Here is a 26,580-nt window from a genome sequence, read left to right on the forward strand (position 1 = left end):
CAGTTTTATTCTGTTTATCAGGGTTTTGTTTCCTCCTGATGGAAGACACATCTCGGCTTTAATACCTCAAAACCATTCACTCAGGCAGTAAAAACAACGAAACACCTCTTATCTTAATCCTGCTGCACTGAGGGCTGGATGTTAAAGAAACACAAAATAAAGTATCATTGCATCGACATCCAGAAATCAACTGAAATGATGATGTCATTAAATCATGTGTAACGGATCTCTTAATGTTTGTAACATCCAGCCCTCACTGATCTCTTTATGAAGATGCATCTCATGATTTACAGTACTGTTAAAGTTTTCTTACAAAAACTACGTCTACAGACTAACAAGTCATTTCATCAGTAAACAGGTCAAAGTGTTCGCAATCGTCCAATTAACTGAGATTCCTGCTGGTTCCTGTGAAACAAACAGGACTGGAAAAGAATAAATTAGAAAACTGACGTGTGATTGAACATATTATTATTGTTCATGTAGTTAAACCTGATTTAGAGTTGTGTTGCAGTAAACTGTATTTTCTCATTAACAGGGCGGGACGACGCGCCTCTTGCGGATACATTCCCAGATCCAGCCAGACGTCACTCGCTGGGCCCGGCTGTCTTCTTCTGGTTCGGCCAGCGTGTGTGTGGCCGAGGTGGCGTCGTAGTCCGCCACCAGGTCTCCGTCGTACGCCACGAAGTACCGCCGCAGTTTGTCGAAGTCCTGCGTGGAGACGGGCAGGAAGAGCTTCACCCCGCTGAAGATGTCCAGCAGAGTCTGCAGAGAGACGGGACGGTTAGAGCAGCGCTGACCTGGTATCAGGATTAATCCACAGAGATCGCTGTGAGCAGTTTGATGTAGGAACTACTTTCTTTCTGTATCACCGAGCAGAAGGAAACATGCATCTACTCAGGGACGAGAGGTAAGCTAGCTGAAGTTACAGCTTAGCAGGACACCATTAATGTTTACGCCCTGCACTGTGGAGCCTCTCATGCATGAGTAGATACACACTTCCTTCTGAGCGGTGACGTGTAAAGAAATAGTTCCTACATCAAACTGCTCACAACAATATCTGAGGATTAATCTCGAGTGATTAATCTAGTCATGACGAGACCAGCTGTAGAGCTTCCTCTTGATTATCTGGATGGATGACTAGAACTACAGGTAATAAAGCTGGTGGTCAGAGCTGCGCCGACACTTTGAAGCGACTTGGTTTCTTCTCTCGTCAGGAAACATTCACTAACAGCTGCTGACTGACCTTGTCGCTCCTCGGCTCCAGCAGCTGCGACGTCTTTGCTTTGGTTTGTCCGTTACTGTGAACACTTTCACTCTTCTTCACCTGCAAACACACAACAGTTACGTGTTGATGAAGGTTCTCAGTCGTCCTGGTACCTCCAAGTGCTGTATCGTAGTCAACTGGACCTGTTTCAGTTTGTTGAAGACGTTTCACGTCTCATCCAAGAGGCTTCTTCACTTCTAACTAACTGGAGGAGCTGCAGGCTTTAAACCCTGTGTGGGAGTGTCCTCACAGAGTCGTTAAGGACACTGTGAGCTCTGAGTTTCAGAGTCGTTAGGCCCACTTGTGTGGCGTTGGTCCAACCGGTCTTCCTGTGGGTTGCTAAGGCTAGGTGAGCCCAGGTGTGACTGGCTGTTTAGCTGTCTGGAGAGAACATCAGTACTGCATTGTAGGTGGGTGATCAGTGATGTCTTAGGCCACCTCCTCTGTTCAGAGACGGTCGTTCCAGTTTGACAGACGGATTCTTTTCCTCCTCTTCATCTATGTCAAACTGGAACAACCGTCTCTGAACAGAGGAGGTGGCCTAAGACATCACTGATCACCCACCTACAATGCTGTACTGATGTTCTCTCCAGACAGCTAAACAGCCAGTCACACCTGGGCTCACCTAGCCTTAGCAACCCACATGAAGACCGGTTGGACCAACAAGTGGGCCTAACGACTCTGTGAGGACACTCCCTCACAGGGTTTAAAGCCTGCAGCTCCTCCAGTTAGTTAGAAGTGAAGAAGCCTCTTGGACGAGACGTGAAACGTCTTCAACAAACTGAAACAGGTCCAGTTGACGACGACACAGAACCTAGACACATCAGTTACCACTCACATTATAAAGTTGTTGTCCTGTGTACACAATCTTTAGTCTCAGGAAAAAACCTTGAGCTGCGAGCAGCATCCTTCTGGTTCTGACTGTCAGTGAACACACTGAGTCTGTGCAGTATATTAATGAATCCAAACCTTCTTGGTGCTGGGAGCGTCTGGTCCAGGAGTACGAGGCTCAGATTTCACTGCCTTCGGTTTGGGAGGACTTTTGCTGTCTGTGAAGTGAAGACATGATGTTATTGATGATGGATCAGGGACATCACTCTGAGGTCATCATCTCTTTCTGTTTACTGCCCCATTAAAGCTGAACTATGAACCATGTTTCAGTGTCCTCTCTGAAATCTGATCATGAACAAACAGTCAGCAGATCTGTACTGTTAGTCTGTTCACAGGTGAATACACCTGGACTGAAACGCCTTCAGTTTGAATTTGTGAAGTCTTAATCGTCACAAACATTTTATTTATTTTGATTGTTCATCTGTTGTCGTCGTGATTTGAGCTCTTCACATTTGTGATCACAGGACCACATACACACCACATACCTTTATACTACCTGTAGTGTTACATTTTAATATCTGTTAGAGCTGATGTCATTAGTCAATCAATATTAATATGGTGTTATTAAAAGTTGTTGCACCAACCAAATCTTTCGCTCACCGATATGATTTTCTAGCGTAACAAATGATTAATGAGTCGGTGCAACAACTTTTATTAGAACCAGATAATAATATTAATGTTTCTCAGATTTTCCCAACAGTTCGTGAAGAATGTGGGAAAATGTTTTATTCATCAACAACGATGTTAATAATTTATTTATGATTCATTTTAAGTAAAATGTCAAACAGTTGCTGGTTTCAGGCTCACATGAAGCTGTTTTCTCTCTCTGACAGTAAAGTGAATCATTTTGGCTCTGAACTAATTAAAGTATTTAAACATGGTGACATGAGACTGACGGAGGTTGTGATAAACGTCCTCACTACACATCCTGCCTTTTACAAACACGTAGCTTTAAATCATTTCATTACTTGTATCACAGGTGTCGTGTGTTTGTACTCACTGGTCTTCTTAGCCGGAGCTCTTCTGTGAGACGATGCTGACGGAGAGTTTCCTCCGCTGTCTCCTCCTGACGAACCTTTATCGTCTCCGGACGTCGACGGTCCGGCGGTCACCATAAAGTCACAGTTCTCCTTCGAGATGCGGAAAAGCTCCTGAACACAGAAATCACAACATGAACTTCAGAAAAGACGGTCAGAGCTGCTCCGACACTTTGAAGCGAGTTGGTTTCTTCTCTCGTCAGGAAACATTCACTAACAGCTGCTGACTGACCTTGTCGCTCCTCGGCGACAGCAGCTGCGACGTCTTTGCTTTGGTTTGTCCGTTAAAAACAAACGGGTTTGATTCTGTCCTTCACTCTGGAAGAAGTCTACAGGATCAACACCAGTAAAATATCAAACTACAGCACGAGCACGTACTTTGAGCTGGTGCAGGTTGGTGGCGCTCTTCCAGTCCTTGTCATCACGGATTCTCGTCATGCGGGGGAAGCGGATGGAGATGCCATCAGCCGTGTGCATCTCTGATTTAGAGAACTCTGCACCGGTGATCTCCCACACAGGAGCTTCCTGCAGCAGGAGAGACGTTCATGATGAGATAAATGTGGCAATGCTTTCAGTGTTACAAGGTCGTGAATATTAATGTTTCAGTAAAGAAGTTTGTGGATTTCATTTTCCTACAGAGACGATCATTTAAATCCAATGTTTTCAGTCTGTGCAGTCAAAGTGTTTTGATGCTTCAGTAAATCCACAGGTTGAAAACATCTTCCAGCTCTGCAGCTGGCGACAGGAATTCATGTTCACACAGGAGCTGCTGTCACCTCATCAGCTCATCGCCTCAGTCATACAGGAGCAGACTGAGTGTCTGCAGCTCTTCTGCATGTAGTGTATTCTGTATGTGGTCCCGTGCAGAGGCAGGTTTTATACAGAAATATGGCTATTAGATAAATCGACAGTGTGTCAACAGGTCGGAGCAGCATGAAGTTCAGAGGAAGGTTTCAAGATCTGTACCATCACAAACTTTCACACACTCATTTTGACTAGATTGATTACATAAAGTAATTAAGACTTCTAATTTAAGACTAATGACTTTTAAGACCTGATATTTATTTATTAAAAGACTCTTTAAGGACCTACAGACACTGATCACAGACGCTGATCAAAGACGTTCTGATCACAGACGCTGATCACAGACGCTCTGATCGCAGACGCTCCGATCACAGACGCTCTGGAGAGTGAATCTCACCTCAGGATTGCGGATGATGAAGTCTGGATAATAGTTCTTGATGATTTTCAACCAGCCTGGGATTTTGCTCGGGTCCTGCGCACACACACACACACACACACACACACACACACACACACACACACACACACACACACACACACACACACACACACACACACACACACAGTGACAAACACACACACAGATTAACTCAATGATGTCATCACATGGGCTCCATGTTTCCCCTGCAGCCTGGGAGTGGATCCTCTCTGACCTTGCTGATTTTGATCACGTCCAGCTCTTTCTGGAGCCGGGCCAACATGGCGTCATCGTAGCCTCCGGAGCACTTGGTGACCGTGCACCACTTCTTAGAGTCCGGGTCGTAACAGCCCATCAGGAAACTGGACATGATGCCCCCTGGTGGGTGGAAGAGCACACTCAGCATCAGGAGATCCTCCACAGGCTCTGATCAACAAATTCACTGTTTAACTTCTCTTTAATCCACTCGTTCAGGCCCGTTCTGCTGTTCTGACAAGTGTTTCATGTGATTTGTTGTTTCTGCTCTGTGAGCTCGTCTTCATCAGCTGTGCTTTTTACATTTCCACCTTTGTTTTTATTTGTTCTGCCTCTTGTTACCGGCTCATTAACAGCCCCCTCACTGACTCACAGCTCAACAACATGACTTCCTCTCCTCACGCTCTGTTGTGTTGTGTTGTGTTGTGTTGTGTTGTGTTGTGTTGTGTTGTGTTGTGTTCTGTTCTGTCTGCAGAGTTTTCACATTAAATGCTGCTCTGCTACATTCTGTAAAGTGGGTCTGCTAACAGAGTTGAGTTATTGGATCATTTCATAAGAACTCAGTTAAAAAAAAATCTGCCAAAACTGTTTATTTAACTCGATTAGATGGTGGTGAGGCTTAAAAACCATCATAGAGTTACATTACTATTATTAATTTCAGCATCCTGTCCAAACAGAATGTGTAAATATTGAAGATTATTGTATGTTTGGATCAGAATCCTGTTGCATCAATTAATCAACTTCCTTTTCATAAAATTACCAAAACACAAGTGTCAGTTTTGCTGAAACCAGTGAAACGATCTTTCCCTCAAGTCATCGTCCTCATCTAACAGGAAGTGGCTGAGCAGAACACCTGAGCGGCTGCTGCCTACAGGACTGAATATATATTTGATATAATATATATATTATATATAATATAACACACTGTAGATAATGTTTGTGTTTACAGACCGTTGGAGCCTTTTCCATAGAAAGCTCCGAGCACCACCAGGTCAGCTGTGTCGGCCATCGCCCCCTCGTTCAGGTAGTCCTTCTTCACCTTCAGCCAGTGACGCTTCCCCGGCTCATAGCTGCCCTTTATGTCTTTCAGCACCAGACCTTCTAGTCCCTCTCTGATGACCCGAGTGATCATATCAGCCAGATCTCCTGCCCTCTGACACACACACACACACACACACACACACAGGTTATAACCAGCTGTAAACACATGTACACATCAGGCAGCTGAATTCAGAGTTGTGCTCACAGTGACGTGCTTCATCTCTGAGAACAGGATCCTGTTGGGGACTTCGACCATGTTGTCATGAAGGAACTTCCTGCGTTCACGCAGAGGCCTGCAGGACAGAACGGCATGATGGGAAAATATTAGACAGGTTCTATTATTCAGTGTCTGGAGTTATTAATATAAACCAAACCTGACGCTAAAAATGTTTCGTACATGAAAAAAAACTCTTCTTTTTTAAAAAAATATCTTTTTTTCGTGAAAACGTGAAAAGAAAATTCTTCAGGAGGAAAAAGCAATTTTTTTCCAGGAGAAAATCAAACACACAAATAAAAAAACCTGACAGTGTTTTTCACTCGGTCTCACAGGGAAAACAATTCTGCTGAAAACTTAAATTTTTCTCCACCTCATCTGTGAAAACACATTATTTATTTTGTTATTTCGTTTTTTCCAGGTGAAAAACGATCACTTAGGAAAACAAATTCTAATATTTTTTCTATCTTTTTTTAATGTAATAAAAACACATCACCTCTCCATGAGGCTCACACCGTTGAAGTAGATACAGTCGAAGACAAAAAGACACACTTTGGCATCTTGAAAGGCGGCTTTCTGAGGGAGACAGTGACGACAACCAGCCGTCAGAAGAGAAACACTTCATACATTCATGTCAACAACAGGTTCACTCTGTCTGTGGCATCCTCACCTTGTGGACACCCAGAGTCCCGAAGGGCAGAGGTTTACTGGTCTTTGTGTCAATGAGGAGGACTTCAGCGTCCAGTATCATGCTGTGTCCTCCAGGGAACGCCTGAGGGATGAACTCTTTGAAGTGAGCCACCTGAAACACAGACAGGGACACAGATTAAAACATCCATCACGGAGGCGCTTCCGGGTCGCAACGAAGATGGCAGCTTGATTTCTGTGCTCCCCGACGGTTTCACGAATTAACCCTGTTAACCCCTGAGATAACTAAAAAAAGTGAGTGTTAAAACGCGGCGATGAACAGGGTTAACACAAGAAGTTGGAAAAACATGACCACGACAGAAGATATTGGTGAGTGTATGCCACCAAATGTTGCTAGCCGAAGTAGCTCCCCGACATGCGAGATGAGCGAGGAACATGGCGAGGACGGAGAAGACGATGCTAGCCTGCGTGGCATACTAAACGAACTACGAGAATTCAGGCGAGATAATAAACAGCACTTCACGGAGATTAAACAAGAACTGCACAAGACGAACGATAGACTGGTAGAAGCCGAGACCCGAATCGACGAAGCAGAGACAGCACTACAAGCGGTGTCAACGCTGGTGAAACGGCTCTCACAGCGCCAGGCTGACATGGAGGCTAAACTCATTGACCATGAAGGACGTGCTCGCAGAGACAATATCCGAATATACGGGATACCCGAAGACGCGGAGGGGAACAACGTCTCGTCTTTCCTGGAAAACTTACTGAAAGAGTCGCTGGGTTTTCCACCGGGCACAGAGCTAAAAATTGAGAGAGCACACAGAGCCACTGTTCCTAAGCCCACCGGCTCCCAGCTAAAGCCCCGGTCCATCATCGCCAAGTTTACGAGCTACAGAGTAAAAGAAGAGGTGATCCGAAGAGCCTGGCAAAAAAGAGAGGTTTTCTACAACAACACCCGCTTCTACATAGACCACGATTACCCATCAGCGATCCTGAAGAGACGTGTGGAATACGCGGAAGCCAAGAAAATATTAAAAGAAAGAAAGATCAAGTTCCAGACCCCCTACCCAGCGAGACTACGGGTTTTTTACAACGACGGCACCCGCCTGTATCAGAGCGCAACCGAGGCGACGGAGGACATGGCCTCACGCGGATTTCCCGTCACCATCATACCAGCACCAGTCGGCCCGGATGAACGAGAGACAGAACTCTTATCTACATGGCAAGTGGCAGGGCGCAGCCGGGTTGGAGCCAGGATCACCCCGGATAGAGCACCTCAAAAGAAAAAAGCCTCCCAGACGCAGTTCAAGGAGAAACTCCAGGAGTTCAGACGGAATTCTCCTCCAGAGTGAGGGACAATCAACCACCTGACCAAGAAAAAGCTGCAGATAAGTCTGACCCGGTTTACACTGTATTTTATTATGTTTATGAACCAACTGATCTAATTTTATTTTTTTTATTTTATTTTTCATCTGGGATTTAAAGACCCTAAGGATTAGGTTGATCTTAATTGCCTTTGTGACTGAAGCCGTATATGGTTCTCTTTTATTTAATTTGAAGTTTGAAAATTCCTATTTAAAAAAAACAAGTGTAAAAAGGTCGGGACACAGAAATCCTTCAGCTATGACTGTAAGTTTTATGCAGTCATCTCAAAGGGCCCTACTCTTAAAAAAGAGCTGGACATCCCTTTATGGGCGCTCTGACATCAGGAGCCCCTCAGAGGCTAATGAAGAAAGAGCCTCAACATTGGAAGCAAAAAACTCTAAGGAATATATGGACGTTTGGTTAAGATCTGTATTATTGTTCTTACTGTGTTATGTTCATCTCTCGAAGTTCACGAGAGTTTTTGGGATGTATGATGGTCCAAGAACTAGTCATGGTGTAGGGAGAATTCAGCCATATGCAACACATGCAGAAGACCATGGCTAATCATGATATTAAAATTGTTTCATTTAATATAAATGGAGTCTTGAACCCAATTAAGAGAAGCAAGATATTGAGCAAAATGAAAAAGGAGAATGCACATGTAGTGTTCTTACAGGAAACACACCTTAATCCTGTAGAACATGAAAAGCTGAAAAGAATGGGGTTTTCCCAGGTGTATCATTCATCTTGCAAATCAGGCCATAAGAGAGGGGTAGCTATTCTACTCTCTCATAGAGTTAAATTTGAAAAAAATTCAGAGGTAAAGGACAACGAGGGAAGATATTTACTTGTCTCAGGTAAGATAGAAGGGGTCCAAATAACCCTACTTAATGTTTATGCACCCCCCGGTAGTGATTTCATTTTCTACAGAAAAATTTTTGACTTAATGACGGAGACGACAGGTATACTTATATGTGGAGGAGACTGGAACATACGCCTCAACCCCAGACTAGATGGCTCCAAAGATTCTATTCAAACCTCCATACACAAGAAACTTAAGATTCTTATGTCAGAACTAGGAGTGCTGGATCTTTGGAGAGACTTCTACCCAACAGGCCGAGATTACACACATTATTCACACCCACACGCTGTCTACTCCAGAATCGACTATTTCTTCATTTTTAAAAGAGATCGCCATAGAATACATCATTGTGAGATAGGTAACATCGACTTGTCAGATCATGCACCTCTCTCATTGATGCTGCAAATTAATAATAATCCTGGAAATACACTATGGAGGTTAAATTCAAATGTTCTTAATAATGAACAATTCAAAACAAAAATTAAAGAAGAAATCAAACAATTTATGGAAGTAAACAATAATGGGGAAGTTGGTCCAGAAATTGTATGGGATGCACTAAAAGCCGTTATGAGAGGGAAAGTTATATCCTTCTGTGCTTACCAAAAGAAACAAAGACAATTAAGACTCTTAGAACTAAATAAAGAATTAAAAGAACTTGAGACAAAACACAAGAAGGGATCAAACCCAAATCTCATCTCGAAATTAAAAGAAATTAGGAATGAAATTAATGTTCTATACTCACAAGAAATACAAAAGAAGATGATTTATACAAAACAAAAGTATTACGAGTCTGGCCCGAAATTTTCTAAACTGCTGGCAAGGAAATTGCAAAAACAACAGTCAGATAACACAATCTACAAAATTAGGGACCCACTTTCCAAAGCTTTGCTACATAAGCAACATGAAATTCAAATGGCATTTCAAAATTACTATAAACAACTATACTCCCAACCACAATTATTAGATGAACAACAGATTGAACAGTTCTTATCATCTCTCAATTTACCCACCCTATCAGAAGATAAAAACAGAAAATTAAAAGCTGAAATAACAAAGGAAGAGCTGAACAGTGCAATTTCAAGGTTAAAATCAAATAAATCACCAGGGCCAGACGGGTTTTCTCCTGAATGGTACAAGACCTTTAGGACAGAGTTAACACCAATTCTTCTTAACATATTTAATACAGCTTTAAAGGAAGGGAAAACTCCACCAACTTGGACAGAAGCTACAATCTCGGTTATACCGAAGGAGGGAAAAGACAGACTGGACTGTGGATCATACAGACCAATCTCTGTCCTGAACACAGATTACAAACTGTATACATCAATCCTCGCCAAGAGAGTTGAGGAGGTCCTCCCTCACCTTATCCACACAGACCAAACAGGTTTTATTTCCCAGAGACAAACACATGATAATATTAGACGCTCATTACACATTTTAAGCCATATACAAAAACAGAAGTTACAGGCCTTATTGGTGAGCCTAGACGCAGAGAAGGCCTTTGATTCTGTGAGTTGGACGTTTTTGTATAAGACTCTTGAGAGATTTGGGTTTCATAAAGAATTTATTAAGGGAATTGGTACTCTATACAATCATCCAACTGCCCGCATTAAAATAAATGGGTACCTCTCAGACACTATCAAATTAGAACGGGGCACTAGACAAGGTTGTGGTCTATCACCACTCCTTTTCGCAATTTATATAGAACCACTTGCTCAATGGATTAGGCAATCTGACAATATTAAAGGAATTACCATAAATGGGGAACAACACAAAATAGCATTGTATGCAGATGACATATTAATATACCTCAAAGACCCCGCCCACTCACTTCCTGAATTGTTTAAACTTTTAGATAGTTTCGGTAAATATGCGGGATACAAACTAAATATTCAGAAAACCCAAATCTTAACACAAAATTATAATCCATCTAAACAACTTCGGGATAGATACCATCTGAACTGGGATCAGGATGCAATGAAATATCTAGGTGTACTATTCCCTAAAGATATTTCTACATTAGCAAAGATTAATTATGACCCCCTTTTTACCAAAATAAAATTGGATATACAAAGATGGAATTCCAACCCCTTTATGAGCTTTACTCAAAGGGTGGAGACCATAAAAATGAATATACTCCCAAGATTTCTTTTTTTGTTTCAGGCCCTTCCTGTGGAGATAACCACAAAACAATTCTCTGAATGGGACAACATTATTTCTAGGTTCATATGGCAGGGAAAAAAACCCAGAGTAAGGTTTAAAACATTACAATTATCAAAAGACAGAGGAGGCATGGCTGTACCAAATTTAAAGGATTACTTTTTCTCAGCTCAAATTAGACCATTGATAAATCTGTGTAACCAAGATTATCATGCCAGGTGGAAAGACATCGAGCTTTCACTTGTTAAGGACCCTCCACTCTGGGCAGTACTCGGTAATAAGGATCTGGAAAACTTTGTAACCAAATTGCAGAATCCGTGGACAAAATTTCAAATTAAAACCTGGAACTCAATTAAAGACACATATAAATTACACGATAAATTGGGAATAATTAGGTGGTGCGCCTACGACCCTGACTTTAAACCGAATCAACTGGACCATAGATTTAAAAGCTGGATAACTAAGGGAATAACAACATTTCACTCAATAATAGACAAGGGACAACTTAAAAGTTTTCAAACTCTACAAAGAGACCACTCTTTAGAAAAGCAGGATTTTTACAGGTATTTACAACTACGTAATTACTACGATAAGGTAATTAGAAACTATACAGTGGATCCAGAAGACCCAATACTGAAAGAGATATTACGTGCTTATTCATCAGAGCGAGCCAAAGGTACTATATCTAGAATATATAAGGGCTTCATGATTAAAAAAACCTACTCTACAGACTACATTAAAGATAACTGGGAGAAGGAAGGTAATTTTGAATTGCCCAATGAGGAGTGGTACAGTTGTTGTGAGTTTCAATGGAAATGCACCAACTCACATACATGGAGAGAATTTGCATGGAAATGTTTAATCAGATTTTTTGTAACCCCTAAACAGAAAGCTCACTTTGCAGGAGAGGATCCACAGTGCTGGAGGATGTGTGGGAGCCGGGATGCAAACCATTGGCATATATTTTGGGAATGTCCAGTAATTGTAAATTTCTGGTCAGAGATGCATAAAATATTAGAAAACATGTTTCATATGAAAATACCATACCATTTCAAAACCTTTATTCTGGGAGAAATTAATTTTCTCACAGGGCATCTCAACAAATACCTATTTGGGGCTCTGATTTCTGCTGGCAAGAAAGCCATCACACGTCACTGGCTGCATCCTGACCCCCCCACAATAGAGGAATGGACTGTTATTGTTGATGAAATATATCAAATGGAAAAGATTACTTTCTCACTTCGGCTACAAATGGATAAATTCACAAGGTCATGGTCAAAATGGGTCTCTTATGTACAAACATCACAGTTTCACTCTAGAAACTAAATCACTTGTCTCCACCCACTTACTCTCGGTTATCTCCCTGTTGGTTTGAAGGACCGCCAGGTCTTGTATGTTTCATACTTATATGTGTATGTATTTCAGAACTCTTATCATTTTGATACCTAGTCTCCCTACAACTAAATGCAGCTGCTGTTATAAACCCATACATCCTGTTTTGATTCTTCATTGTTCCTTTTTCTTGTTTGCCCTTAGTTAGTTTTGTTTGTTTGTTTGTTTTTTCTTAAAAATATAAAAATATGCAGGTTTTGTTTCTTTCAACATTACACAACTATATGGCGATAGCTATGTTGATATGATGTTATCCTCTCTTCTTGACAATAATTGTAAATCAAGAATTCAACACCAGCTGTGTAATGTAATGTGTGAGAATAACAATAATAAAGAAAATAAAAAAAAAAAAAAAAATAAAACATCCATCACAGCAGGACTGGAGACGCTGGCAGCTTTTCAACAGGCTGTAAAACTAACGGTTTAAATAATAAAGTGCATCATTCTGCACCTGACGTACATTATACATCGTTTTATGTCTTTCTACTGTCCACCTTCATCTGAACCGTTCTGCAGCTTCATCATTCATCACGAGAAACATTAGAAACACTGTAATTAGACTCCATTCTCAGCCCGCTGAATGTTAACCTCACATTAACATAAATGAGCTAATTACAGTGGCTGAGGGTCATTACCATCATCAGGCGGATGGGCGGCATGTTCAGGGCAACATGTCTGCAGCCAGCAGGACGAAACAGAAACCAGCAGCCGTCCCAGGAGGGAACGACAACAACGCTGGTGTCATCATCATTAACTCCATTTACATTGACTTTAATATTACACTAATAATCTGAATACAAAAGCCTCATGTGACCACTTCAGTCCTGAGAGACCGGCCCGATCAGAAGAGCTACAGTGTGAACATTTGATCATCTGATGAGAAGGGAAATATATTTTTTAAAGTAAACGTTTTAATACCTTGGCATCGCAGACCGTCTATATGATGTAAATTACAAAAGCATAACTGTAAATATTAGTAAGGATTTGCACAGATGGTCAGCGCACGGCCTCGCTAATCAACATCAACTCCTTAAGCGTGGCAGCCTCAAATCATTTGAACCGCCAAGAGGAATCCACACTTCCTAATACAGGAACTTTTTAACAAAACATAAAGAGTGGTATAAAGTCCTGGAACCCAACTGAAGAGTTTTTAGTGTAACAGATAACGGGAATAAAAAAGTTATTGGCCATCTCTACCAAATATTTCTAGGTATGAACCCAAATGATATACTACAGATAAAAGAAAGATGGGAAAATGAAATGAATACAGACATACAGCAGGACATGTGGGAAGAGATACGCACTGAAGCACATCAAGTAACTAATTCAAATACGTGGCGGGAATTCAGGTGGAAGGTAATAACATTTTTTCGGACACCAGAAATTGTGTCTAAAATGGGCCACACACTCAGATCACTGCTGGGGAAACTGTGGGACACAAACTTGTGACCACACACATATATTTTGGATAGTCCCTAAATCGTCACGGCGATTTTGTACCCTCTCGTTTAGATGCAGGCATCAGAAAATGGTCAAAATTAAAAACATTTTGGGAGAGAGTGTTTGAGGCACTGAGGTTAGTGTTCAAGCAAAGTTTCATGAAGGATCCAAAGGAGCCAATACTGGGAGTGATACCATGAGGCATCAAGGGAAGAGGCAAAAACTACCTTCTACAATATAACTGACAGCAGCACTAATGTATCTCAACTGAGTGGCTGAAACCGGACCAACGTTTACTATGTGGACAGAGAAGACGACCAGATGGAACAAACAACTTGTGTTGACGTATTTAATGAAAGGTGGAGCTCTTTTTATATTTATGTTTAATTTCATCTGGCTACAGTTGTATTATTAATCAGAATGTGAAACAGCAATGTGATGACTGTAAAAGTTGCTGAAATAAAAATAAAAACTAAGTTCTAAAAAAAAGTAAAGGTTTAATGTGATTGTTTCTCTGGCGGAATAAAAATATTGTTTCTGTGCGTGTTCGCCTCACGTCAGAGCAACATTAGGTGACAACATGGAATAATTAAAAACTTTTAATTATTAAGAACTTTTATAATCAGTTTGTCTGTTGGTGCCTCGTCATCTTCACACTTTCACTCAAACATGTTAAATCTTGCAGATGTTTTTGTCTCATTTATAGTCGACATGTCTGATTTCACTTTATATCACCTAAAAACATTTCAGTCAGATAAAAGATGTTTTCAGACAACAAAACTTATCTGAAGAAATTTCAGCTGACTCGTGTCTAACTCCTGTGTCACTGGCAGATTTTGTTACTTGACACTTTGTATTTATTCTTTGTTTAGCTTATTTTTAAAATGTCATTTTTTGAGTGCTGTGAGGTTCTAGCAGGTGAACTGCCTGTAAAAGTGGAAATTAAGTTCAAATAATTGCTCAGCTTTGTTAATAAAACACCTGAACGTACAAGAACTTCATGCTCAGCTGCTGCAGCCTCTCTGGGACTGTAAACACCTCATCGTCTCATCAGATCACATTAGTTAGTGTCCATGTAAAGAGTTCAGCTGAAACCTCTCATCAAAATGATTTCCACTCAACTGAAGAAATATTGTCCATGTAACGACAGCTAGTGACAGCAGAAGCTCAGAAATATACTTTTATCATCGTAAAGTCTGCAGAGTTGTGAGAGGAGTAAGAAACATCTGTAACGTTGTGTCTGTTCTTCACTGTGTGGAGTTACCTCCTCGACACAGCAGCAGCCTCTAGTGGCTTAAAGAGCTAATGAACATGGAGCGATAATTCATCCTGCGTGTTTAAGCTCTCGACCTCACGCTGACACAAGAAACTCACTGTGGGAAATGTTTAAATTTCACGCAGAGAAAATGCCTTCTAGTTCCTGATCCTGTGTGTGTCTGTGCACAGGCTGCACGTGTGTGTTTCAACAGTGTGTGTGTGTGTGTGTGTGTGTGTGTGTGTGTGTGTGTGTGTGTGTGTGTGTGTGTGTGTGTGTGTGGACTGACTTTGTGTGGCAGCACTGGCTTCAGGCTGCGGCTGAAGTAGCTGAAGGTGTCTCCGTTCTTGTGGACCTGCACTCGCTCTCCGTCATACTTGATCTCAGAGTACATCCCGTTGGGACATTTCTTCATGGCGTGCTCGATGGATTTACACGCCTCCGCCTGGAACCACAACAAAAAAACATCATTCAGCACATCAGCAGGAGCCGCACCTCAGGTCTCATCACTGCTCATTACAAGTTCTCCTGAGTCGCTCCGGTGGCAACAAATTCAACTTTGTACTTTACGTTTTTGTATCAGTCCATTATTCCCATCAGTAATAAAAACAGTGTTAACTGCTGAGATATGAGAACCACGAGCAGTCAGACAGGTGGGAAGGGTCAAACACTCAGATGAGACTAATTATGGGTCAGAACCTGCAGCAGAGTGTCAGACTGCTTTAAACACTGTAATCTGTTTACAACCTGTCTGACCATCCGTCTGCTGTGTTTCTTATCTATCTGACTTTGTTGTACAGACGCTGCTGTGCCGATCTCAGCAGTTATGTTGTTGAGTTATTACAGTGTCAGTATCATCAGAACCAACAGAAATGGGTTTATATAGAAGGAGAGAACAATAATGTTAAAGACGGCACAAAGAACACAAACTGCTCTCTGAAGGACACGTGTTCACGTCCGTGTTCACGTCCGTGTTCAGGTCAGTGTTCAGGTCCGTGTTCAAGTCAGTGTTCAGGTCAGTGTTCAGGTCAGTGTTCAGGTCAGTGTTCAGGTCCGTGTTCAAGTCAGTGTTCAGGTCAGTGTTCAGGTCTGTGTTCAGGTCAGTGTTCAGGTCAGTGTTCAGGTCAGTGTTCAGGTCTGTGTTCAGGTCCGTGTTCAGGTCTGTGTTCAGGTCCGTGTTCAGGTCCGTGTTCACATCAACGTTCAGGTCCGTGTTCACGTCAGTGTTCAGGTCCGTGTTCAGGTCCGTGTTCACGTCAGTGTTCAGGTCCGTGTTCAGGTCCGTGTTCAGGTCTGTGTTCACGTCCGTGTTCAGGTCCGTGTTCAGGTCCGTGTTCAGGTCCGTGTTCAGGTCCGTGTTCACGTCCGTGTTCAGGTCAGTGTTCAGGTCTGTGTTCAGGTCAGTGTTCACGTCCGTGTTCAGGTCAGTGTTCAGGTCAGTGTTCACGTCTGTGTTCACGTCTGTGTTCACGTCCGTGTTCAGGTCAGTGTTCACGTCTGTGTTCACGTCCGTGTTCAGGTCAGTGTTCACGTCTGTGTTCAGGTCAGTGTTCAGGTCAGTGTTCAGATCCGTGTTCAAGTCAGTGTTCACGTCTGTGTTCACGTCCGTGTTCAGGTCCGTGTTCAGGTCCGTGTTCAGGTCAGTGTTCAAGTCTGTGTTCAGGTCCGTGTTCAGGTCCGTGTTCAGGTCCGTGTTCAGGTCAGTGTTCAGGTCAGTGTTCAGGTCAGTGTTCAGGTCAGTGTTCACGTCCGTGTTCACGTCCGTGTTCAGGTCAGTGTTCAGGTCAGTGTTCAGGTCAGTGTTCAGGTCCGTGTTCAGGTCAGTGTTCAAGTCTGTGTTCAGGTCCGTGTTCAGGTCAGTGTTCACGTCTGTGTTCACGTCTGTGTTCAGGTCAGTGTTCAGGTCAGTGTTCAGGTCAGTGTTCAGGTCAGTGTTCAGGTCAGTGTTCACGTCCGTGTTCACGTCCGTGTTCACGTCTGTGTTCAGGTCCGTGTTCAGGTCAGTGTTCACGTCTGTGTTCAGGTCAGTGTTCAGGTCAGTGTTCAGATCCGTGTTCAAGTCAGTGTTCACGTCTGTGTTCACGTCCGTGTTCAGGTCCGTGTTCAGGTCCGTGTTCAGGTCCGTGTTCAGGTCAGTGTTCAGGTCAGTGTTCAGGTCAGTGTTCACGTCCGTGTTCACGTCCGTGTTCAGGTCAGTGTTCAGGTCAGTGTTCAGGTCAGTGTTCAGGTCCGTGTTCAGGTCAGTGTTCAAGTCTGTGTTCAGGTCCGTGTTCAGGTCAGTGTTCACGTCTGTGTTCACGTCTGTGTTCAGGTCCGTGTTCAGGTCAGTGTTCAGGTCAGTGTTCAGGTCAGTGTTCAGGTCAGTGTTCAGGTCAGTGTTCACGTCCGTGTTCACGTCCGTGTTCACGTCTGTGTTCAGGTCCGTGTTCAGGTCAGTGTTCACGTCTGTGTTCAGGTCAGTGTTCAGGTCAGTGTTCAGATCCGTGTTCAAGTCAGTGTTCACGTCTGTGTTCACGTCCGTGTTCAGGTCCGTGTTCAGGTCCGTGTTCAGGTCCGTGTTCAAGTCTGTGTTCAGGTCCGTGTTCAGGTCAGTGTTCACGTCTGTGTTCACGTCTGTGTTCAGGTCAGTGTTCAGGTCAGTGTTCAGGTCCGTGTTCAGGTCCGTGTTCAGGTCAGTGTTCAGGTCAGTGTTCAGGTCAGTGTTCACGTCCGTGTTCACGTCCGTGTTCACGTCCGTGTTCAGGTCAGTGTTCAGGTCCGTGTTCAGGTCAGTGTTCAAGTCTGTGTTCAGGTCCGTGTTCAGGTCCGTGTTCACGTCTGTGTTCACGTCTGTGTTCAGGTCAGTGTTCAGGTCAGTGTTCAGGTCAGTGTTCACCTAAAACCTCATGTATCCTCTCAGTGTTGCAGCAGTCAGAGACATTCAGTCAGTGACTGTGGCTCTGGTTGCTCTGGTTGCTCTGGTTGCTCTGGTTGCTCTGGTTGCTCTGGTGGCTCTGGTTGCTCTGGTTGTTGTGATGCGTCCTGCATCGTTGGCACTCGTCAGCCCGTTGGTAGCTTTTCAGCACTCTAAGCATGTTGAATCAGCGGTGAGAGAAGTCTCTCTGATTGGCTGTTCAGCTCAGCGAATCAGTGCACAAGAAGAGAAACAGCAGATAAAGTGAAACCCCTCGAGCCTGTCGCTGAACCAACAGGAGCCAGAGAGCTCACAGCGACGCTGTTCTCCATTAAAAGACAGAGAGAGGTTCATCATAACAGTTTGTTTATCTGCAGTCTTCTGGTTTCTCTTCTTGAATACTGAATACAGACTGCTGCCACCTGCTGGTGTGGACAGGTACTTTCTCTCACACAGGTGCAGAATGTTCGAGCTGGTTGGCTGTCGGCTGAAGTCTTTGCGGTGCGTTCAAGTGCAGCTTTTTGGCAACAGGCAGCACCGTCACCTCTCGTTCAGCGCCATCAGTTTAGTGTTTCTGAACCTGACGGGCAGCGTTTATCTTCTGCAAACTGATGTTACAAAAATAAAATTCAACCTGAACCTACAGAACGTGTGAACCTGTGGGAAGTTTATTAGTGAAGTGTGATGCAGCTGCAGTTCATTTTACCTTAGTTTTATACTGACAAATCAAAAGTCTGCTGTGTAACGTGCAATTTAATGGTCTGCAGGTTTTTTGGAAAACACATTTTAAATCATGCTGAGTTAATACTGTCATTTATAAAGAGGGAGTCAGTCGAGAGTTATCTGTGAGGTCCAGCTGCTTCTTGTTTGGTTTCTTGTGATGAAAAATCAGCTGGAGACACTTTGAGCATCTTATTCTCTCCATGTTGTGAAGGTTTCCATAATGTGAGACCCCTCAGACTCATTAAGTCCTCTGGCAGACAGCGACTCAATGAATGCTGCTTTGTTTATACTGAATGTCTTTATCTATTAAAAGAGGTTTTCTGACAGATTGAGAGGAAAATGTTTTGTCTCAATCATTTTTCTTGCAGACAACAGTATAAAGAGCTTCTTGAAGCCTTTGAGTTATAACGAAGTCAGATGGAGACAAAAACATCTCTTTAAATCATTCAGCTGTTCAGGAGGTCACACCTTCTTTCTGACCTTTTTTCTTTTGAAAACCAAAGTTATTAAACTGTCTTTTATTGAAAACCTGTTTCTATTTTATTCACTTTGTTCTCACAGATAACCCAGTTACCTCGGCCTGAAGGGGAAACTGATTATTGGATTATTGCTCGATTCATAATGTGTAATGGATCAGCAATTAAACAAGGCGGTCCCCGGGAGGACACGTATGCTTTATCTGAATATTATTGTACATGCACGTGTCTCAAGTATTTCAGGAGGTCATGAAGGTCACACGGCAGCACATCCTGATAGGATGTGAAATGACAGTAAAACAAGTAAAAAATAGTGACTTTAACAAGGTCATTCTGAATGTTCTCTTCTTCTTATTTACATCTAATTCCCTCACACTGTTTCTGTCATGTGACTTTCTTCAATCACGGCGGTTCAAACACATCAGCCGAGTCACATGAAGACTAAATTAATCAATCAGTCATGGAGAGTCAGGTACACACCAACATGGGCTGGACGGGGGTCATGAGCGAGGCCTCCACAGTGAGCAGTTTCCTCGGTCCTGAACCGTTCGACGCCTCCTGCTGATTCCTCAACACCCGCTCGATCACATCGCCCAGATTACGGGAGGCCTTGAAGGCATCGTAGGCGTTTGGATCCACGGCGTCCAAACTGTGATAACGAACAAGGAGTTCAAGCTCGGTATGAAAAAATAAACTGTTTATGAACTTGTAGGGAGAAACTTACACGTGTTTCGCTCCAGAGTTCATTTTCAGGTCGTGCTTAATTAGTCGAATGATGCACTTCAGGTCGTTACCGGTGCATCTGCGAAGAAAAGAAACAGCAGATTATCACTGAGGTCGAACTGTGAAACAAACTAATTACAGCAATTATGACCAGAAAGATACTAAAACAATAAAACAGAAGAAGTGAAGAAAAAACAATTAAATGAAGAAGTCTGTTGATGCACTTCAAGACACGTTAATTCTCTGGCTTTTAATCGCGTTAACATGATTTATTGTGTTTTAAATTAAAGATAACCTGCTTTTATTTTAATGTAGCTCTATTATGCACTTATATGTCTTTATACCCTGAACCTGCCAGAGGCTTTAAAAGGCACATTTATTTACATATAATTTGTCAAAGTCAGAAACTAAAAACAGGAATATGGTCGGATTTTCACATTTCTGACGGTTTGACATTTACTATGATCGCTTCTGTCAGTTAACGTAAACAAATCTGAGCTTAAAATTGTTATTAAGTGTTATTTTATTAAAAACGACTTCATGCTTCTCGTCTCAAACATTATTCTGTTTGTTTTTGTCAACAAATCCCACAAAAAGACCAAAGTAACCAGAACTGTGCCGGTCCGACCGTTTTATAAACCGATCATGTGACCTGTGTAAAATGTGTCATTCACCTAGTTTCTTTCCTTTTTTTCTCTGTGAACGGCAGCATTAGCAGAAGAAGAACTGTTTTTAACGACTGAATAACTTTATCTGTTCTGTTTTCCGGCCCAGTCCAGTTAATCTCACAGGATGAAGTACTGTCTCACTTCTTGGCGATTTCCTCCAGCTCACTCTGCTGCTCGTCCTCCTTGGTCAGCTGGGCAAGGCGAGTTAGGGAGGCGTCTACTTCCTGGATGGTCAAGAGGCTCTTGGCCGCCGCGGGGAACGATTTACTCTCCTCGAAGAACATCCTCACCGTCTCAGACACATCGCCCTGAACACAGACAAACACAAACACGTTACAAACATGTGACCATTCATCTCTCTGCGATCGTTCTCGGGACACGTCAGCAGAAGATAAGAAATGTATTTCCCATCTGACGATAGCAAAAACACTTGAAGATTTTTAGTTGTGAAATAAAACATTCAGCACTTGTTTCTGAACATGTGGATCACAGACCTGCTCCAGATCGCGCACCATGTCGTCCTGGTTGCATCTGAACATGCGGCTGAAGAGTTTAACGATCTGCTTGTCGTTGAGGTTGTAGACACTTTTTACGACGCCCGGCAGGAGCAGCTTCACCGTCAGGTAAAGATCTCCGTGGAACTTATCTGAGAGGGAAGAACAGCTTTCAGGCAAACATCCAGCAGCAGAAATTTGCTAAAGCCCACAAACGAACCCACAGACCAACCTCCTCCTGAGCCCTTCCTGAGGAACTTCTCAATGATCTGCGTCTTGCTGTTGTAGCTGTTGTTTTCTGCCACCATAGCACACAGCTTTCTAAACTCTCTGAAGAGGCAGTCCTTGTGCTGAGGGTCACACAGCTGGGCCGACAGCGCGCTGCCTTGGCTCACTTTGGCGGGGGAAGCCGACGATCCGGGGCTGGAGGCCGAGCTGGAGGCCGAGCTGGAGGCCGAGCTGGAGGCCGAGCTGGAGGCCGAGCTGCCGGCCTTCGCAGCTGACAGGACAGAGACGAGGAAAATACATTTCTAAGTATCAGCCATCGCTAATATTTTCTCTGAAACATCTTAAACCTACATGATAACAGCTACCTCACAGTTTGGAACTGCTGTCTCCAAAACACACATATCCACATTCAGCCGTCTCAGGAGACTTCCTGTCCTAGTTGTGTCTCTCAGGCTGCATACAAATGTATTTTCTGCTTATTCAAATTTAAAGATGTTTCTCATTATTTATACTCGTGTTTTTCATTTTTAGTAATATGAGATTATTTCTGATGCCTTAAAATAGCCTCAACCTGTTTGTTGCTATAGTCCAGACGGAGTATTGACAGTGTGTCTATCAATAATTTGTGTGTCTATCAATAAGTTGTGTATCTATCAATAATTTGTGTGTCTATCAATAAGTTGTGTATCTATCAATAAGTTGTGTGTCTATCAATAATTTGTGTGTCTATCAATAATTTGTGTGTCTATCAATAATTTTGATGGAGGAGGAAACAAAGGACAACAAAGTCTGTTTTTAGTGTTGACAGCTGATGGTGCGTCACAGAATCAGTCCTGAATGTGTCAATGATTTGTAAGTTTGTGCAAAACAGGAATCAACTGGTATAAATTGTTTATGTTCTGTGAACTTGTGTTTTTATGCCTTTCTGCAGAACGAATGTCACAATCTGATGTGAACTGAACATCTACATGTTTGTCTGTATAGTCTGAATCTCACTGTCTGCAGTTCAGATCAAAGATGATCCTTTTGAGCTGTTAGTAGCTTCAACAACTGTTTTTAATATTTGTAATATTTCCTCTTTTGTGATTGGCTTCAGGCCCAATACAAACAGAGATGTTGGACGATTCTGATTTCCGATTTTTTAAAGTCTGACCTGCCGCGGCGGCGAGCAGCATGTGTGTAAACAGAATCAAAGTTATCTGACGCTGGTCAACTGGATGCTGGTCACAGCCGGTCAGGCTGAAATCCAGGCGAGTCCTGCCTCTAAAAAAGAAACCACAGGACCTGAGATGTCGGATCTCACCAGTGAAGCCTGAGAACTTGCGTGGAGCGTTGGTAGATGGGTCAGCAGGAGGAGCCATCAGCTGACCGCTGGTGTTCATCTTGGCCTGCACCTTCTTCTTTGGACTCGCATTGACTTTGGCCATCAGGTCTACAAGAGAAGAAGAACAGAAAAGTGAAACAACAGCTTCAACAAGAACAAACACGTTACAAGTCGCTCGTCAACAAAAGACATGAGCAAAGATTTGACTGATTACTGAACATTTCAGTGTAAATACGTGTCCCTGTTGTACCTGACACGTGTTTATTAATGAGCTCCTTGTCCTCGTCCTGCAGCTCCTCCCAACCCTCCAGATCTGTGATGTCCTCGATCTTCTTGGTGGTGGCTCTGGCTCTCTCCAGCTTCTCAAATATACACTTCACATGGTACCACTCCTTCATGTCTCCTGCTGACTCACTGAAAGGGTTCGGCACGACCTTCCCTATCCGCACTATGCCCTTCTGGATTTTGTCCTTGCATTTCTTACAGCCTGCGGTGCCTCGTTTGGCGTACTCCACCAGGAACCTCTGTTCTGCCATGTCTGGCTCTGTGGAGAAACACTGAGGGAGGGACGGCCGGGCAGGAGCCTTCTGGAGGAGTTGGTGCTTATCGAATACCAAAGAGGACCGATGGACCTGAACAGCTGAAAAGGCTCGACACAGTTTCAGGAGCTGCTGACACCTGACAGGTGTTGTGAGAGCTTGTAGGCCTGCACAGACAGTCTTACGAGCAAGAAAGATGATCTGTCTCCGCATGCAGCTGGGACGGAGGGAAAGTTACAACCTGAAGACAGAAAGAGACTGTATGTAGTTTAATGGCAGCACCGCTTCCCAATACACACATTAAAGGGGCAAAGTGAGACCTTTAAGTGGTAATCACGGTAATGATAGTATCAGCCAATATTGGTGCATCACAGATATGTGGGTATAACTGCTCATATGTTGCCTGATGTCCTTTTACAGAACAAAATGCAGAAAAAGACTCAGTGAGGTTCGTTGTTTCACGGCACTGATGTCACTTTGGTTTGTTGTTGAGCTGTGGTACGAGTGTTTGAGCTCCAGCATGACGACAGTCAGACAATCACTTCACTACTGTGTATTTTCGTCCTTATATCATTTTGAACTCTTAAATTCGTGTATTTCTTTATTATATGTGTGTATTTGTGTTTTGTATGAGCTACTGATGCCAACAGTATCTGTCTGTCTGTATATCTGGGATTGTTTTTGCTTGCTTATAACGATATGAGGCCCATAAGTCTGTTATCAGTCGAGCTTTAGTTTAAATCAAGTTACATTTCAACTTGTTTAGTGTTGTCAACCAGTGTCAGAGGATTATAAAGCTCCTTCAACATGTTGTCCCATTAAACAGAGGACCCACCTGCACGCAGAGCTGGACTGACTCCAATGTAACAAACACTACATGGACAGTGTTTCACATCGTGACACAAAGTTTTATTAGCTTTCTAATGTTACGCTTACAGCACAAGTGTAGGCGAAGGTGTGCAGTTATAAGAAAGCCTGATGACTTCAGACCGACAACATGATTTCTGAGTCAAACTGTAACTGACCAGAACACCAGATAACTCTGCTAGCTGCCGCTGCTACACTGCTAGCTACCGCTGCTACACTGCTAGCGCTGCTACACTGCTAGCTACCGCTGCTACACTGCTAGCTACCGCTGCTACACTGCTAGCTACCGCTGCTACACTGCTAGCGCTGCTACACTGCTAGCTACCGCTGCTACACTGCTAGCTACCGCTGCTACACTGCTAGCTGCCGCTGCTACACTGCTAGCTACAGACTGTGCTTGTGCCCATACACATCTGTTAACTTATCGAAAGGTAGAGAAACTTCGTTCAACGCAACGTAGCTTCAGTTTGAAGACGTCTTCTCTCACTAAAGCGTTCAAACATGAACGTTAGCTCGGTGTTCAAGAGACGTTTCAGTCTGCTGACACGACGGCAACTGTTTGGCTAACTAGCTAGCTACTTGATTAGCTTCGCTCACTCCTCTGTTCCGCATACAGACACAGACAGCTAGCCGGGCTAGCAACAGAGTACACACCAACTACTGAACATAAGTGAACATGTCGCTGATATCTCTGTGCACATTTAGCTGCCGTACCTTGTAGAAGTTTGGTCAAACATTACAGCACGAGTCACATTTCTATTCTTCTCATTGTTGTGAGCCAGCAGCTCACCACCGTCAAGTCAACTCCAATTACAAAATAACGGTGCAGCACACTTCCGGTTTGGTCCTGCAAAATAAAAGCTTTAAACCTGAACATTTTGTATTCCTTTCATTTAGAGTGTGTAAGATCACGTGTTCCGCCCTGACAGGCCGCTCACACACTGCACCTCATCTCTTAGTGCACGTGGGGCTCGTCAGGTAGACATTACATATGTTTTAGCTTTATTTCGAAGAATAAACAGCGCGCTTCCGGTAACTTCTGATTAGCTTGACGCGACTAGCCGAAGCTAAAGCAGGACCAGCAGCGCGCAGCTCGCGGAGGCGGCGGACCTTCAACCAGGGCGGGGTGGAGATGCTGCCCCCTGCTGACCCGGAGGACCCACACACACACACACACACACACACACACACACACACACACACACACACGCACACACACACACACACCCACACACACACACCACACACACACACACCACGCACACACACACACACACACACACACACACAGACACACACACACATACCCCACACACACACAGACACACACACACACCACACACACACACACACGCACACACACCACACACACACACGCACACACACCACACACACACACACCGCACACGCACACACACACACACGCACATACCCCACACACACACAGACACACACACACACACACACACACCACACACACACACACACATACCCCACACACACACAGACACACACACACACACACATACCCCACACACACACAGACACACACACACACACACACACACACACCACACACACACACATACCCCACACACACACAGACACACACACACACCACACACACACACACACACACAGACACACACACACACATACCCCACACACACACAGACACACACACACACACACACACACCACACACACACACACACACACACACCACACACACACACATACCCCACACACACACAGACACAGGTCGGGTCGGGTACAGTTACTGATCTCCAGGCTGACCAGCTGTAAACATCTTGGTCGGGCCGGGTACAGTTACTGATCTCCAGGCTGACCAGCTGTAAATATCTTGGTCGGGTCGGTACAGTTACTGATCTCCAGGCTGACCAGCTGTAAACATCTTGGTCGGGCCGGGTACAGTTACTGATCTCCAGGCTGACCAGCTGTAAACATCTTGGTCGGGTCGGGTACAGTTACTGATCTCCAGGCTGACCAGCTGTAAATATCTTGGTCGGGTCGGGTACAGTTACTGATCTCCAGGCTGACCAGCTGTGAATATCTTGGACCTGGTGAACACGCTCAGGCGCCAGATATTAAAATAAACAAATAAACAAGACAAACATGGAAAACAGGCTGATTTTGCTGGACACATATTCAGATCTGTGTTTGTCAGGTCGGAACAGGATCCAGAAGCGTCCTGCAGGTCGGTACCGCTGCTTCAGGCCTCCAGAAACACGGAGAGCAAATGGACTTCAATCATCATCATCACTTCTTTTGGACCAAACTTCAGCCGTTCCGTTGAATTAGTTGTCTGTTGTTGGGCTAACCCTTTATCATTAGTGTGAACGCTTCATTCACACTGTTGTTCTTCTGGGATTTATTCTTCTTCTTCCGTACGTTTTTTGGCTTTCTTCTCCTCCTACAAATTTTGAGCTACAGAAACCGTTCAACTATCAAAATGTTCAGGTCGTTGAGGACATGATGGCATGTAATTTTGGTTTTTCTATCTTTTATACTTTTGGAAATATTCAGCTTTTTCTGCAAAAATTTTCCCATTCATCCTTATGGGGATTTTTTCAAA

The 26,580-nt window shown here is 43.5% G+C and overlaps 2 protein-coding genes across 2 annotated transcripts in view; one reads left to right on the top strand and one right to left on the bottom strand.

The window, feature by feature from the left end:
* rad51d (RAD51 paralog D) overlaps positions 1–696 on the top strand; it is a 38,225-nt gene extending 37,529 nt beyond the window's left edge. Inside the window, exon 11 of the mRNA XM_073479203.1 lies at positions 536–696. The gene's annotated coding sequence lies outside the window, so the exon portion shown is untranslated. The remainder of the gene's footprint in view (positions 1–535) is intronic.
* Positions 1–24,779, bottom strand: lig3 (ligase III, DNA, ATP-dependent). Its single transcript, XM_073479202.1, has 20 exons — positions 24,699–24,779; positions 22,829–23,358; positions 22,558–22,686; positions 21,259–21,525; positions 21,027–21,178; positions 20,674–20,840; positions 19,866–19,943; positions 19,622–19,790; positions 15,339–15,494; positions 6,595–6,726; positions 6,421–6,500; positions 5,916–6,003; positions 5,621–5,822; positions 4,650–4,792; positions 4,394–4,468; positions 3,571–3,717; positions 3,156–3,306; positions 2,234–2,313; positions 1,244–1,324; positions 1–762 (listed from the first exon to the last, which is right to left on the bottom strand). The coding sequence occupies exons 2-20, from the start codon at positions 23,328–23,330 to the stop codon at positions 529–531; spliced, it is 3,033 nt and encodes a 1,010-aa protein (XP_073335303.1). The 5' UTR covers positions 23,331–23,358; positions 24,699–24,779; the 3' UTR covers positions 1–528.
* Between the last annotated feature and the right edge of the window lie 1,801 nt (positions 24,780–26,580).

This window comes from Pagrus major, chromosome 13 (assembly GCF_040436345.1).
Source record: "Pagrus major chromosome 13, Pma_NU_1.0".
In the NCBI taxonomy this organism is placed as follows: Eukaryota; Metazoa; Chordata; class Actinopteri; order Spariformes; family Sparidae; genus Pagrus; species Pagrus major.